The 16,084-nt window shown below is 37.1% G+C and overlaps 1 protein-coding gene across 5 annotated transcripts in view; it reads left to right on the top strand.

Moving 5' to 3' along the window:
- sh2d4a (SH2 domain containing 4A) overlaps positions 1-16,065 on the top strand; it is a 63,312-nt gene extending 47,247 nt beyond the window's left edge. For 2 of the 5 annotated variants that reach the window (XM_048171974.1, XM_048171966.1), the window contains 9 exons: positions 1,139-1,280; positions 2,001-2,269; positions 3,434-3,593; positions 7,988-8,132; positions 8,259-8,406; positions 9,029-9,218; positions 10,730-10,863; positions 13,174-13,391; positions 15,333-16,065. In XM_048171974.1, the coding sequence (XP_048027931.1) occupies positions 2,095-2,269; positions 3,434-3,593; positions 7,988-8,132; positions 8,259-8,406; positions 9,029-9,218; positions 10,730-10,863; positions 13,174-13,391; positions 15,333-15,428 (1,266 nt within the window). In that variant the 5' untranslated portion in view covers positions 1,139-1,280; positions 2,001-2,094 and the 3' untranslated portion in view covers positions 15,429-16,065. Of the gene's footprint in view, positions 1-768; positions 900-940; positions 1,281-2,000; positions 2,270-3,433; positions 3,594-7,987; positions 8,133-8,258; positions 8,407-9,028; positions 9,219-10,729; positions 10,864-13,173; positions 13,392-15,332 lie in introns of those variants that run through there. The other 3 variants (XM_048171981.1, XM_048171959.1, XM_048171992.1) reach the window with 3 other exon arrangements.
- Positions 16,066-16,084: the final 19 nt, after the last annotated feature.

Below are 16,084 nucleotides of genomic sequence, written 5' to 3'. Positions count from 1 at the left end.
AAAATATCTTCCTTTGTGTTCAACAGAGCAAAGAAATGTATACAGGTTTGGAGTAAATGATGACAGAATTTTCATTTTTGGGTGAACTATCCCTTTAAGACAGAGTAAAAAGAAAACATCTTGTGTGTGTTTTATCATCTTTTTTGTTTTTAATTCACATTTTTGTTTGACAAATGGACAGAGACCACGCTAAACCATGACCTGTCAATGGCACATTGGCACTGCCAGGAACTATTTTAATCGTATCTGTCGAGTCTAATTTTCACGTTATTTATTTATCTTACTTTTATTTTTTAATCAATTAGTTTTATTCTGATGCAATGGAGTCATCGATGTAATATTTTTTTTTTTTTTGTGTGTGTGTGTCATTATGAGATGTTTTATGTGAAGTGTGCGTTTCTTGTGTATATGCAAGCACTTCATGCACAGGCCTAAAGGCACCTCTTATGGCATAAAGCAAGAAGTATCAAGCCAGTTTCACTGGCGGTTTGTGACAAGTGCGCCACCTAGTGCACATTGTTCTTCACAACTCTTGAAGAAATCATTGTGCAAATCAAGAAACTTCAAAGCCTGTTAATAGATGCTGTAATGAACAAAATGTAAAATATAGCCTGGATCATGGTCAAGCTATATTTATGGGGTTTTTTTCCCTCTCTATCCTGTTTTTTCTTAGTTGAAAGTCACAATTTCAGGGTCAGAATTTCTTCAATCCGTGTCAGACGTCACTATGAATCTGCACATTTTTGTCATGATCTGCACTATTAGGGGCACGAATCTACCGAATGCATTTAAATATGGTCAAACGTGGAAAAGAAAGCTGAAGTGTAGACCCTAGCCTACTACGGCAGCTGAAAACACGATCAGATTGGACTAAATATTTTAAAGCAGCATGTAGAAATGTGAGTTTGACGGCGTTTTGTGTATTAGAGAGATTCCGCGCAGGTCTAGTAGGCTAACGCTGATAATACGAATAACGTATAATAACGCCGCATATAAAGCACCTTTCATCAAACTGAATGAGTCTTTCACAACCGGTTCGTAGCCGGAGTGTAGGAGGGAACTCAGTTTGAGCTGTAAGGGTTGAGTTAAGGGTGTGTACATTACCACACACTTCACTCGACATTACCTTTCTCTACAGGTTTCTTCAAAAGTCAGGTGTTCTAACCGACATGAAGTTTTATAGTCAGCATAGATTGGTCTGGATTCTTTATAGACACACCACTGATGTGCTGCACTGATCGTCACGCGAGTGAAGAGTGTGTGAATCCTTCCTTCCAGCGGTAAGTGTGTCAGATTGGTGTCGATGTAGCATTAATTGATTGACGGCTTTTTGTCCAGCTTCCTGTTCCTTGTTTACATTCGAATTTTGACTGTATCAGATTTTTGTTAGTTGTTCAAATATGTGTGTCGAGATTGACCGATATCACCCTTTTCATTTTATTAGCAGAATTGATTTCCACTTGTACTGTATATTTATAAAAAAAAAAAATATATATATTATTTTAATTTTATGTATTAATGTCACATTATATTTAATTTCCATCTAAAAGTATTATGGTAATACTATGTTTTTGGGTTTTTTGTTATTGTTGTGTTTTTTGACATTTTTTTTTTACAAAGAACTATGAAGACCAGTATCACTGATAGGCCTACTCATGCCTCTTTTTCATTCATTCATTTATTTATTTATTTATTTATTTATTGAGAGGATAATTAAGTTCTTTAATAGCCATTCAACATTACAACATAATTGAAACCCAGGTCTAAACTGCAAATTATCAAATTTATATTTAACAATTACATACCTTAAAAAAATATAACAATTTAAGTGAATTTAAAGCTAAATTACCAAAACCATTGAAATGTCACATTTATATAGTATGTTTGGTGATGTTTCTGTCTTTAAATACTCTATCAGCTTTCTCTGGGATAGTTTACCCTTCAATCATAATTTACTCTGCATGACCTCCTGTGGTGTTGTTTCTTTTGTATCATGAAAGGGTTGTGTTTTACACAGTCCAAACCCACGGAGACCAAGAGACGGACATTCCCTTCTGCTGAAGTTCTCTGAGCTGTGTGTTACCAGATGTGAAGATGCTGCAGCAGATACTGGCTGACATGTACATTGAGCCGGAGCTGCTGGCCGAGCTGAATGAGGAACAGAAACAGGTGCTGTTCTTTAAGATGAGAGAAGAACAGATCAGGAAATGGAGAGAAAGAGAGACACAGCTGGAGAAGGAGGAAGCTGCATATGTGAAAGTCAAAAAAGGTTTCTATTTCCACATTCTAACTGTCATTAAGATGTGAATATACGGGGCAGAGGATTTGTCATATGTATTACCAGAAATTGATGGATTTCTGGATTTGTCTAAAGCAGGGGTGTCCATCTCTGCTCCTGGAGAGCTACCGCCCTGCAGACTTTAGTTTCAACCTTGCTCCAACACACCTGTAATTATCAAACAACCTTGTACACCTAGATTAGCTGGTTCATTGAGTTTGATTGGGGTTGGAGCTGAAATCTGCAGGATGGTAGCTCTCCAGGAGCAAGGTTGGACACCCTTGGTCTAAAGGATGAAATACACTACACAACTTTTCCCCAGATTTTTGCCCTGATCTAGATAGTTGGCGAAAGTCAGAGCCAATCTGCAAATTTGAGTTGATAGATCTCACAGAAAATCGTGTAGACCAGGGGTGGCGAACGTCGGTTCTGGAGAGCCAAAATCCTGCAGAGTTTTGCTTCAACCCTAATCAAACACACCTGAACAAACTAATCAAGGTCTTCAGCATTACTAGAAAGCTAAAGGCAGGTGAGTTTTTATCAGGACCGGAGTTCGCCATCACTGGTGTAGAGTATGATGGTCACAGACTCCGATTTTTTTTAGCTTCAAAGTTTCATTCCATCCTGTTGGAGGATTTTAGAACACATTGTTTTAATTTGTCTCATGTCTCATAGCAACAAGGCGTGTGTTTCTGCGTGAATTTGTTGTGTTTGTAATGACTTGATGTCTGGTAGTGTGTGATCCTCGGTCGTTAGTGTACGATGCCCAGTTTTTCCACACTAACTATTTAAAAAGTCAGCAAGTGATGCCTAGTGTTTTAAAATCTGTTCCGGTTTTAAAACCGTGTAGTGTATTCCAGCCTGGAAGTTGTTAAACAAGAGTTTTATAATGGTAATAAACCTGTTCAGGAGAAACAATTGAGATATTAATGTCAACATGAAATCAGAATGCCAACAGAAATCACACAACAGTTGACACAACAGTAAATTGATGTTTCGTTCTGTTTCTAGAGCTTGTGCTACTTCTGACCAGAACAAATGGATTTGTAAAGGTCGCTGTTGCATCTGGTGTAGACATGTAGATATTTATTAGGCATGGTCAAATTCTGTTTATTAAATGGCACATGTTGTGAAATGTGTTTGTGCTGAATGCAGTTTCAGGAAAGTGTGTGTCATGGATGAAGGGTCTGGATGATGATGTGTGGGTTTGGGTGATGGGAGAACATCATGACGACAAACCATATGATGAAATCTGTGACGAGATCATGAACGAGAGAGCAGCGCTGCAGGCGCAGAGAGAGGCTGAGCAGCTCAGGTGAAACTACAGCCATCACACGTACACTGCTAATTCATATAGCGCAAACACAACTATACATGATTACACTTATAAAGTCGCTATACATTATGCTATTATTTATTGCAATGTCTTTAATTTATGCAGATTTAAATTAAAAAAAAAAGTGTTTAATGTAATACTGGAAAAATACTGTATCATGAGAGTATAATGAGAATCATCTTTGACAATTAGTGTTATTTTAGTAGTTTTTATTCATATTTTGATTGTAGCTTTTATTTTTACATTTGTTATATGCTTTTATCAATTTTATTATTATTTAAGTTTTAATTTATTTTTATTTCAGTTTTAGTTTTGTTTCAGTTTAGTCAAATTTTTATCTATTTCCAATTAGTAATTTTAGTGCTTCAACTTAAACATTTTGTTTAGTTTAAGTTTTTCATATTTTATTTTCTTTCAGATTTATTTCAATTAGCAAAAATGGTGTTTTTTTTTAAATATATATTTTTAACTATTCTTTTTAGCTAGCAATAATAACCTTGTTGATAATAATGTATGTAAAGTGTCCATTAATATAGTAAAGAAAATTTTGGGCAGACGTATCTGATGCAGTGTGATCCAAGCAGATAAAAAGTGTAAGGAATAATAAAGTTTAATAAGTTAAAGATACATTTATTGCAATAATCTATATATATTACAAAATAAAGAATAATAAAAGAATCAATAAAAGTTGTAAGAGTATATAAAAAGAAGAAAGAAGAAAAAATATTTTTTCTGCCTGAATAATGTCTCGTCTTCTGTGGAGCTGCTTTTATAGCTGAACTATAATTGTTCTTTGACTCTGAAAATGTATTGTTTGGCATAAACTACAAAGTAATCCACTCGGTCAACACTAGTTAAATATTTGACTAGTTTAATGGAATGTTGTCAGCACAGGGCTTGTGCGCTAATACTGTTTTCACTTCCTCCTCGTGTTCTTGTTCTTTTTTTAGTAGGACTTTCAGACTGACATTAAAATGATTTGTTTGTTTTTAGAGGCACTTTTTAATGTGAGATTATGATAATCAAAGCCTAACTAGTTTTGATGTATATCAGTGCTCACACAACATATATGGTCTGTATTTCCATGATGCAATGTGTGTTATAGATAAACTGCACTGAGTAAAAGGGCAAAACCTCCATGTGCAAAGCAAACCTGAAAAGGCTTCTATTTAACATGAGGTGTGAGGCAAATGCATTCTGTTATCCAGTCAAAGCCACATAAGTAATGACAAAGCCACATAACTGTTAATGCAAAATCAAACAATTGCATGTATGAAATAGGGGCTTAAAGGGTTAGTTTACCCAAAAATTAAATTTCTGTCATTAAAGGTGCTAAAGAGGATGTTTTGTTTTATACATTTTTGCAATATTACTTGAAACTGTCTTTACTAACTGATAAAAGACTATTTATTAGGTGCACTGAAAGTAATAATATTAATATACATCATCTGTGCACGAGGTAGGGCCTTAAAAACATCAGCCAATCGTTTACGCGATCATCGCGTAAACGATTGGCCCTCTGGCTTGTCAATTACTGCCATGATGTTCCTTGTGAGAGACGAGCGCGGCTGCGCTCTCCAGTAACTTTCCTCACTCCACAGGCGCCGCATGCAGGCCTGGACTGGTAATCTGGCAAATGCCCGGTGGGCCGACGCACTTGAGGGCGGGGCCGCTATATGATATGATTTTTTTTAATAAACATAAAAATTGGCCAACGACCGGCCCATAAAGCAGGGACAGCGGCCCATTGGTTCATTTTCCATACTGACACTGGGCTGGCCCAATCACATCTCTTAACAGACTCCAGTCCGTCCCCTCTGTTTCGCCAGAACATCTTTGGATTAGGAGGATGGAGAAACAAAAGCGCAAGTGCAAGGGGGGTGCGGAGAAGTTGCGGGCAAAAAAATCAAAAAATTTAGAGGTTGATGCCTCAACGTGCAAAAATTACTGGCATGTTTAGTGCGGTTACTGTAGCTTCAGTTTCCAAACCTACAGTACCTGACGTGCAAAAACAGGTGAACATAGAAGAACATGGAGGAGACACCTGTAAGGCAGAGGAGCAGCAGGTGTCTGACAGTGAAGCCAATGAGGGACAGAGTAAGCAGGAGAGTATAATAGAAGCGGTAAGCAGGGTAGTTACATGATTAACAGCGAGGGACTCATGATGCGACGACGACGACGATGATGCTTAAATGAATGAATATTATAAGACAACATAATCGTCGTCGTTATTATAAAGTCAGACTGTCACCTACTGCACTGGTCACTCAGTCAGCTAATGTCAAATAGCACAGCAAAAGTTATAATATAACTATTATAATATAATAATAAGTTATTTTTTGTAGTTAGCAGTGCCCTTGTAGCTATCAGAGTTCACTTATGCAGTAACGGCCTTTCTCATAGAAAAACCTGAAATGATGCAATTTGATTTTTCAAAAAAAAAAAAATTCAGGTTATTATTATAATGTAATATTACTGACGATGTGTTTATTTCACAACGAGACTATAGGTGTCTATTTATAGCTGTTAGTCGTGATAATGGTCTACTAGATCTCACTTTTCAGCTATAAAAAGTTATGTTTTGTAGCTCTTGTACCCTATTACTCTGGTATGAACACTTGGTTGTTTATGGCAAGTGAATAACATGAATATCATTTTATTAGGACGTTTTTTGTGAGTAATTTGGTAGTATAGTTTTCTTTTTCATTGTTTTTAATGGGGAGTATCTAAACAATGAGAGGTAAATGTTTGACACTTAAACAGGGGTTTGTGCTCTTTAAAACAAAGTATATTTGTAATTGTAAATTATAGTTTTTCTGCTGTCTGTTTCATTGGAAATTTAAAAAAAAAAAATTCTTTATAGAGTTATCAGTATTCTACATCCACGTTCTAAGGGTTAACTAGCTTTTATATCATGGAGCACATTGTCTATCTAGAAATCCTACTCTTACTAAGTGTACTTTTAATAACTCTACCAATTAATTGTAATACTCTGGTGGGTGGTGTCCGACCGATTGTGGTGGGCCGGTCTGAGCAAAAATGCCAGGGCCATTTTTTTGTCCCAGTCCAGCCCTGGCCGCATGCAATGTTTTTGTCAGGAGACAGGAGTAACAACTGCAGATTATGAGTTACCTGCAGTGAGTCCGACATAATGAATCCAAAAAACACTACACAGCGAATGCCGGTGGTAAACACTCGTGTTCCAATACTCGTGCACGAGTTTTGGAAGGCGTTCCTTTGAAATGAGCTGTGAAGGAGGGGGGTTGTTCTTACGCATGCGCTCATTTCAAAAACTCAGTAACAATCTTTGGATTCTCAGTCGATGAAAAAATCCTCTCTATCACCTTTAATTACACACCCTCATGTCGTTCCACACCCAAAGACCTTCGTTCATCTTCGGAACACAAATTAAGATATTTTTAAGTATATGAAATGTCCATAGACAGCAATATAATCAACACTTTCAAGGTCCAGAAAGCTACTAAAGACGTCGTTAAAACAGTCAACGTGACTGCAGTGGTTCAACCTTAATGTAATGAAGTGACGAGAATACTTTTTGTTTGCAAAAACAAGACAAAAATAACGACTTTATTCAACAATCTCTTCTTTTCCGTCATTATCCTTACATAGGTGTCGCAGTAAGCTACCATGTTTACGTCCGAATGCCGGCTCAGTATTGGCCAAAGCTGCACATGTGAGTAGCACGACGCGTGCATGTGATGCTGACACAGGAGCCGGCAAATAATGAGTCTCCATTCGGACGTAGAACCTGGAAGCGCTGGATGTAAACAATGTATGAGAATGACACAGAAAAGAAGATATTTTTTAATAAACTCATTATTTTTGTTTTGCGCAAAAAAATGAAGGTTGAACCACTGCAGTCACGCCGACTGTTTTAACGATGTCTTTAGTACCTTTCTGGACCTTGAATATGGTGGTTATATTGATGAGCCATACCTCTTGGATTTCATCAAAAATATCTTAATTTGTGTTCTGAAGATGAACGAAGGTCTTTGCGTGTGGAATGACATGAGGTTGAGTAATTAATGACAGAATTTTCTTTTTTGGGTGAACTAATGCTTTAAATCCAAAACAAACTGATAGCTGCCTGATTTTCATATCATGGAAAATACATGGAAAAACATGTTTTACTTCTTTTCACGTTGACATCAAGAGTATGACAGTGAGCAAAAGGAATTTCTTTGTTTGCTGCATGAGAAATTGAGCACTTGAAGGAATTTACCTGTCATGAACGTTCTCACTGACATTCACAGTCAACATTTCCTGTTCAACTCTGTGAATAATTAACGTTCTCTAATAACCTATGCAAGTTGCCTGCATAATTTGATGTTTTTTCCCTTATAATTGTACAGGGCTAAGAAAGAGGCTGAGCTGGAGAAGCGTTTCTCTGGACTGTATCTCGAACCGGAGCAGGTTGTGTTGTCGGAACAGGAAGTCCAGCTGAAGGCCACAGAGGCTGCAGCTCTGGAGCAGAAAAGAGCAGATGAGGAACTCAAGGTACTGCCGCCACACAAACACAAACATTCAGTCCAGCTACCCTCATCATCTCAGTCTTTTGTTTTAAACAAATTAAGAAGCAAATGTTTGGGTTTGTGCTGACCCTGGAGGCTTGTTCTCTCTCAGAAGCTGGAGTTGGAGGAGCGACGTAAGGCTGAGGAGGAGCTGAGAAGGTTGGAGCAGGAGAGGAAGCAGCAGATTTACATGAACCTGAAGGAGGTGCAGAGCGGCAAACAGACGCATGATGAGCAGGACAAGGACTGGCAGCAGACATGTAAAGAAAACCCTGACCATATAATCTACACCACACACAAAAACATGACACAGTCATATATCACCCCAAAAACCACAAGGAAAAAATGATAAACCTTATAAAGTATTTTGAAAATCCATCAAAATTCTTGTCAAAAATTGATTCATATTCTTTGTAATCTGTCCAATATATTTTTGAGAGTGTTTGTGATTCTCATTATTGTCACTGTACACATTCTCAGCACTGTAATACAGTAAAATGTTTTAATTTAGTAACAATATTTAAGCAAAGTTTTTTTTTCTTTTATGTAAATCAGCATAAAGGCAGTACAAACAATATTACAATGATGTATACAGATACTCATATAAACATTGAAACATGTTTTGCTTTTTTCTGCAATATGGTAAAAAGAATATAATTTAAAAAAATCATCATGGAGAATAATGAGAATTACAAAAAAGCAATAACTTGTTATTTGGACGAGAAACTGACTGCTTTTGTGAGATTCGTGACAGTGACACACTACAGTTCTAGTCTGAATAGGGAAGTTTTGTTCTCTGCAGTTCTGTTTGTGTTGTTTTCTCAGTGATGCATATGCCGTACAATAGGAAAAACTGGTGTGATTTTGCATATGTGGTTCCAGTGCAGAAGTCAAAAGCCGCAGACATGCGCAGACGATCTATTGCCAAGCAGACGATCGAGGACCACCGCAGGCGCTCAGTGAAGGCTCTAGAAAGAGGACGTGTAGCGGCCATGACAAAGGCCTTCGGCAGCACAAACCCAACCCCTCCACCTAAACCCAAACCCAGAAACACCAGCGGTGCCATTAGCCGGTGAGTCCTGTCATATGATTTGTGTGTCAATAATTTTAACAATAATGAAATAATGAACCAGAAGAGCTAGTGGTTTGAAAGATCATAATCATCAGTCATAACGGCCATGTTTACATAATAAAGGTTAAGTTTACATACTCCCCTGCCACTAGAATATTTCTGTATTCCAGTAATCAGCATATTCCACATGAACTGTGAAGAACTGCTTGTTCTTTATCTGCTATTCTCTTGGGGAAATACTGGAAATGCTTGCTCTTGACATTGAGTTTAACTGTAGTAATTGCACTGTAATTTAACAGTATTCATGCTCATTCATGTCCCTGACAGCAGCACACAGATATCATGAGACACTTTTATGGTGTTGTCACCCATCTCTATATTGATTATGTTTATTTTGTTTAATGTTTGCATGGAATCTTTCATGAAAAACAATTTTTGTATGAACGACTACTTTCGTTTGGAGATGCGAATGTAAAAGAACTGTACATATAATATGGTGTTTACATGACATAATTTTGATTATGTTGTATTATTCAGATTTCTAAAAAAAAAAAAAAAAAAAAAAAAATAAAAATACTGAGGATATATGAATAGGGGTGGGAATCAGAAGAGACCCAGACATATATTATATCAATATCTGGGCTATAATGCGATGATAAAAAATAATAAAAACTATTTTGAAATAGCTGTTTTCTATGTGAATATATAGTAAAATGTATTTTTCAGGATTATTTGATGAATAGAAAGTTTAAAAGGAACAATAATTATTGGAAATAGAAATCTTTTGTATAAATGTCTTTACTGTCACTTTTGATCAGTTTAATGCATCCTTGCTTAATAAAGGTATTTGTTTCCTTACCTCTTAAAAATCTTACCTCTTAAATCTGTGGTAAAACTGTGGTAATTTGCATTCTTTTGCTTGTTCTGAGTTTGGATTTTAATAGAAAAGAAATGATGGAGTGTAAATTGAATCAGTATTCAGGTTTGCTTTGCTTTGTCTACCTTGTCACAAAAATATGCATGTAACTCAATAACAGTATTGTGAAAAAATATTGCAATCATGTTTTCACCCACCCTTACATTTAAATATAACAATCTATTTAATAATCAGTTATCTAAGTACATGCTTTCATTTTGAGATACTGGAATGCCACCTGTCTCATGCTTTTAATAATGATATGTTGTACGTCATGTCTTTTCATTCATTAGTCATATTCATCTCAGGAATGTTGTAATGCAGACTGTGTAGTTACATATCATGACAAGGATTTCCCCTCAACACATCACTGCCAATTCTTAAGATTTAAGTTCCTCTGTTATACAGTAGAAGATGTTTAACAGATCAAATATAAGCTATTTGTGGAGCTCAATGTCTATTGTATGAACTATATGCATCTCAGTGTCTTAACTTAAATATCTTCCACATAGCTTCAGTTGCTCGAGTTGTGATGCATTGTGGTTGATGATCCAGGATTTTGACAAAGATGTGATGTCTCTTCTGTTCTGAATAGCAGGAAGGATGGTATGCGACGGTCACTGTCGACGTCTAGTCGAGATCATATTATTCGTTGGTTCCAGGAGGAGCAGTTGCCCCTCAGAGCAGGATTCCAGCGCGACCAGACCCGAATCGCCCCCTGGTTTCACGGTGAGAAAGAACACAGACTATAGCTGTTCATTTCACTTCTACATCTAGACCATCCCCATTGTCCTCTCTACAAAATCACACTCTTCAAAGAAACTAACAAGGTTCTTTTCTGGTGGAGTTTGGGTTCTTGCCACTGTCGTCTCTGGCTCGCTTAGCTGGGGTTTAAAAGACACTTAATATTCAGTAATATTATCAATCTGACAGCAGTGACACTATTGGGTGAGAAAAAAACCTGAACTGAATTGAGCTGGATAATGCCACCACTGTTTCCAGCAGAGCTTATTTATAGCTTTGTTTCATATTGATGAATATTGAATACGGTTATTAAACTGAAATAAATCAACACTGAACTGACTCAAAGTGAATAACGACACTGTCTTTTATAGATGAATTGAACTCATTTAATTATTGATGAACTTTACTCAAGTTATTGAACTGAACTGAATCAACACGGAACTGACTTCAGCTGAACAATGACACTAGTCTTTCTAGAGCTGCTTTACATCAGAATTTGAATTTGTCTCATATTTTATCAGTTTTATCAAGTTTGCATCATTGATCATTATAATTAGGGGCAAAGCACCTGCATAGACACTGCTTTCTGTCTGATACACACCTTCAGTTTTCTTCTTCTTCTTCATCATCTTCTTCTTCTTCTGCTCGTGAAGTCTACGGCAGCCCTTAGAGCCGCTTGTAAGAAATTTATGAAGTTTGGCACACAGATAGAGTACAGTCTGAACATTAACCACAGCAAATTTGGAGTCTCTAAATTAATTCCTATAGCAACACCAACTGTTCAAAGTTGCACTTGTATTTAGCTAATAAATTTTGAACCATAAGAGCTTTTTCCTCTAATTTCTTGGCTCAAGATGATTCGATTGCACAGTATGACATTATTTTCCATCATGAAATTTTTTTCTGCCATTTCGCATTTTCATAAATGCCTACTTTTTCAAATTCATCCTAGGTGGTTTGTCCGATGATTTTCACCAAAACTGGTTTAGGTCCTATTTAGACCTTGCTGGCTAAAAGTTATGAAAAAGCTTTTTAATAGACCAAACAGTTCTCAAATAATGTGCAAATGAATTCAGCACTCCGAAATTAACGTGTGGCTGTATCTCCCCAATACTTTAGCGTATTCAGACCAAACTTGGTATATGTCATCACAAGACCTGAGGCTACTTGCTGTATTTCGGCATAATGGTCAGGAGATTTTTGTTAATTTTGTATTTTGTGTATATTTGTACAACTTCTGAATGGTTTTCCCAAAAATCATAAAAGTTGTGTTTATGAATTATACAGACTGCAAGTGTTTAAAAATGAAAATAGCGACGGCTCTTGTCTCCGTGAATACAGTAAGAAACGATGGTAACTAACCACATTTAACAGTACATTAGCAACATGCTAACAAAACATTTAGAAAGACAATCACAAATATCACTAAAAATATCATGATATCATGGATCATGTCAGTTATTATTGCTCCATCTGCCATTTTTCGCTATTGTTCTTGCTTGCTTACCTAGTCTGATGATTCAGCTGTGCACATCCAGACGTCCTGCCCTTGTCTAATGCCTTGAACATGAGCTGGCATATGCAAATATTGGGGCGTACACCCCGACTGTTACGTAACAGTCGGCGTTATGTTGAGATTCGCCTGTTCTTCGGAGGTCTTTTAAACAAATGAGATTTATATAAGAAGGAGAAAACAATGGAATTTTAAACTCAGTGTATGTCTTTTCCCATGTACTGAACTCTTGTTATTCAACTATGCCAATATAAATTCAGTATTTAATTCTAGGGCACCTTTAATTACTCAATGTTGCAGTTGGTCTGATGCTTCCAGCCATGCTTGTGCAACTCCTCATTTTGATTTTTTTGGCCACTTAATTGCTGCTTGCAGCTATATTTGTTGCGGTGAAGCTGCTTTGAAACAATCTGTATTGTATTAAGTGCTATAGAAATAAGGGTGTCTTGACTTAAAATAGTTCAGAGCACAGGGCATTCTGGATTGGCCAACATGTGTGGGCCATTACCCTGACTCTCGGTGACTGACTAGGGTGGACACAGAGATGGATGTGATTTCTCCCAACACCTTTTTTTACTAATATCTGTTAGATAGTTACAACATTTCACCCCACCCCACCCAAAAAAGAAAAAGAAATGAATTACTGCTTTTTTATTGGTTAAATCAGTGAATGGTAAATGTAAACATTATAAATAGTACTGTGGTGTGAACTGCTCCCACCTGCATTTATACAGAATGCTGCTGGGTTTTCTATAATATACATAATCTCATATTACCTGCAGGTATAATATCTCGAGAACAGGCAGAGGCGCTACTGAACGATGGCGAGCCTGGGCTCTTCTTGGTGCGTGTTAGTGAGAGGATATTTGGATATGTGCTTTCCTATCGCTCTAAAGAGGGAATCAAGCACCTACTGATCGATGCTTCAGAGAACTGCTACATGCTGCTGGGAGACCAGATCAAATTCACATCACTTAGTGAACTAGTGGAATATCATCAGGTAATGTACAGCACACATCACTCAGGGTAAACTGGGCCAGAACTATCCAAAACTATTTCTCCAGGCTGTGAGGGACAGAAGTACAGTGCGTTTTTTTTAACAGCATGCCAGTTGTCCAAAGAAATGTCATGAAACAGTTCTGAAAGTTGTGAAAATCACAAGTGATGTAGGACCTTTATAGTCTGTCCCTCACAAGCTTGTGTAAAATTCAATATGGTGTCCTGATATTGGTGTCTATTGTGTGCTCTTTGCTGCAGTGAAATCACAATATAATATGCAACCTAATGTTCATATAAATCCATTGATATACAATTCTTGGTTTAAAACAAAGTTTTATAATCAGCCCTTGACCAATAGAGCTGTATGCTGGAAAGGTTTTGGCTGATCATTTATTTTCTTCTCTTTCTTTCATATAAGCAGTGGTGTCCAAAAGTCTGAGACCGCTAGTGAAAATGCTTATATTTTGTATTCTTCTACTTCAACCACGCAACACCCCCACCCCCCCTGATCATTGCAAATCGGCCCCAAAATCAGGCTTTAAGGATTAGGTCATTTTGAAATGAAAATTAGCCCAAGCTTTACTCACCCTCAAGCCATCCTATGTGTATATGACTTCTTTCTGATGAACACAATCGGAGTTTATATTAATAAATATCCTGACGCATCCGAGCTTTATAGTGGCAGTGATAGGGTTCAATGAGTATGAGCTGAAGACAGTGCTTCCATCCACATCCACCCATCATAAATATGTGCTCCACACGGCTCCAGAGGGTTAATAAAGGCCTTCTGAAGTGAAACGATGTGTTTGTGTAAAAAAAAATATCCATATATAACAAGTTATGAAGTAAAATATCTTGCTTCCGTGTGAGCCGCCTTCCGTATTCAACGTCCGCAGAAAGTGTAAATCTCTTGCAGTTCGCAAAGCTTACGCTACGTCCTACTCCTTCCCTATTCAACTTTCGGAAAAAGTGTAACTGGCGCCAGTTTACACTTTCTTCATAACTTCAATACGGAAGACGGCTCGTGCAGAAGCTAGATATTTTACTTTATAACTTGTTAAATATGCATTTTTATTTTATTTTTTTACACAAACGCATCGTTTCACTTCAGAAGGCCTTTATTAACCCTCCGGAGCCGTGTGGAGCACATATTTATGATGTGCATGGAAGCACTTTCTTCAGCTCTTACTTATTGAACCCTATCCCAGCCATAATAAAGCTTAGATGCGTCAGGATATTTATTAATATTTCTGTGATTATGTTCATCAGAAAGAAGAAAGTCATATACACCTAGGATGGCTTGAGGGTGAGTAAAGCTGGGCTAATTTTCATTTCAAAGTGAACTAATCCTTTTAAATCTTCAAGTGTGTGGCCAGAATTATGTGTATGTTTCTTGGCAAATGAGTCATGTTACATTGAAATGGTTATAATGATTATTGAACATTATAAATGTAATGCTCACTTTCATATTGAATTGATAAATTATGTTTTTATGTATGTGGAATAAATGAGATGCTTCTAACCTCATTGTGATAGTTAACATGACGATAATGACCAAACAGTTTGGCATCTCACGCCTATTAACAAGAAACATGTCACGTCCACACGCATGCCAGTCATAGGCGGAGAATGAACCGAGTTGCAGGGTAGTCATTAGGTTTAAATAGACTGGGGCCGCTGAGCGCATTCCATACGCCAGAAACAAAAAATCACAATACATGCCATACAGCATTCACAGCAAACACAAATCACTACAGAACTGCTTGCTATTATTGTACTTCACATCTTCACATATCAGTAGTACTCACACCATATTGAATATTGATGACGTGATTCAAGTGTTGGCTACAGGTCGGTTTGGAGTTTGAGAGGGTGGTCTCCCCCCTCCTCCTCGAAAAATCTCCATTTAAGCCATGTGTAACGCTACATTTTCTGGCACTAGGTGGAGCCGCTGAGCTCATCTGGAGAAGAGGAGTACCTGCTACAGGCATGTGGACAGAGAGAGGCCAAAGCAGATTATACAGAGCTCTTCACCTGACTGCCAAACTCACCAACAGATAGAAGAACAGGTGGAGAACATCTGAGCCTAACACTGTGATCAGCACTGGAAATACACTAAAGTGAATAATAATTGCAAAATCTCATGTGAAGAGAGTCATAATTCTGATTACAGTCAGGTTCACATTTCATAAGCACCCCATTTTAAAAGTATTGAATGTAACTGAAAAGTATAAATCCAGCGTTTGCCATCCAAATACATGAGCCTGTTCTTTTGTGCAGAACAGACCTTTTCCATTTCAGAAACTGATATGTTGTTGGTTACTAAATGCACTCTTCATTTTATTCTATACTAACTAGCTGGTCAGTTTAAAACAAACTGTCACAGGTGTGACCGGGAATTATGTAAAGTGTGAAACCATAATTTTGATGGAACATGGACAAATTAAACGGTTTAGTCTTTTTATTCACAACAGATGTTTGAAACCATATTTTTGGAACTATGCAGTTTTGTTCCTCTGACAATTTATAATAAAAAAAGGTTTGGCTGTGATATGAAAACATTTACTGAGAGTTTGACAATTTTCCTGTAAAAAGTAGCACATTTAGTTTTGCACTTTTGAAGTGAGTGGAAAGCATTATGAAGGAAACCATTAAAAAAAACCCTCTTAACAACACTTGTGTTGGATTTTTTTA

This window comes from Megalobrama amblycephala, linkage group LG2 (genome assembly GCF_018812025.1).
Source record: "Megalobrama amblycephala isolate DHTTF-2021 linkage group LG2, ASM1881202v1, whole genome shotgun sequence".
NCBI classification, from domain to species: Eukaryota; Metazoa; Chordata; class Actinopteri; order Cypriniformes; family Xenocyprididae; genus Megalobrama; species Megalobrama amblycephala.
This window is presented reverse-complemented; position numbering and strand designations above follow the sequence as displayed.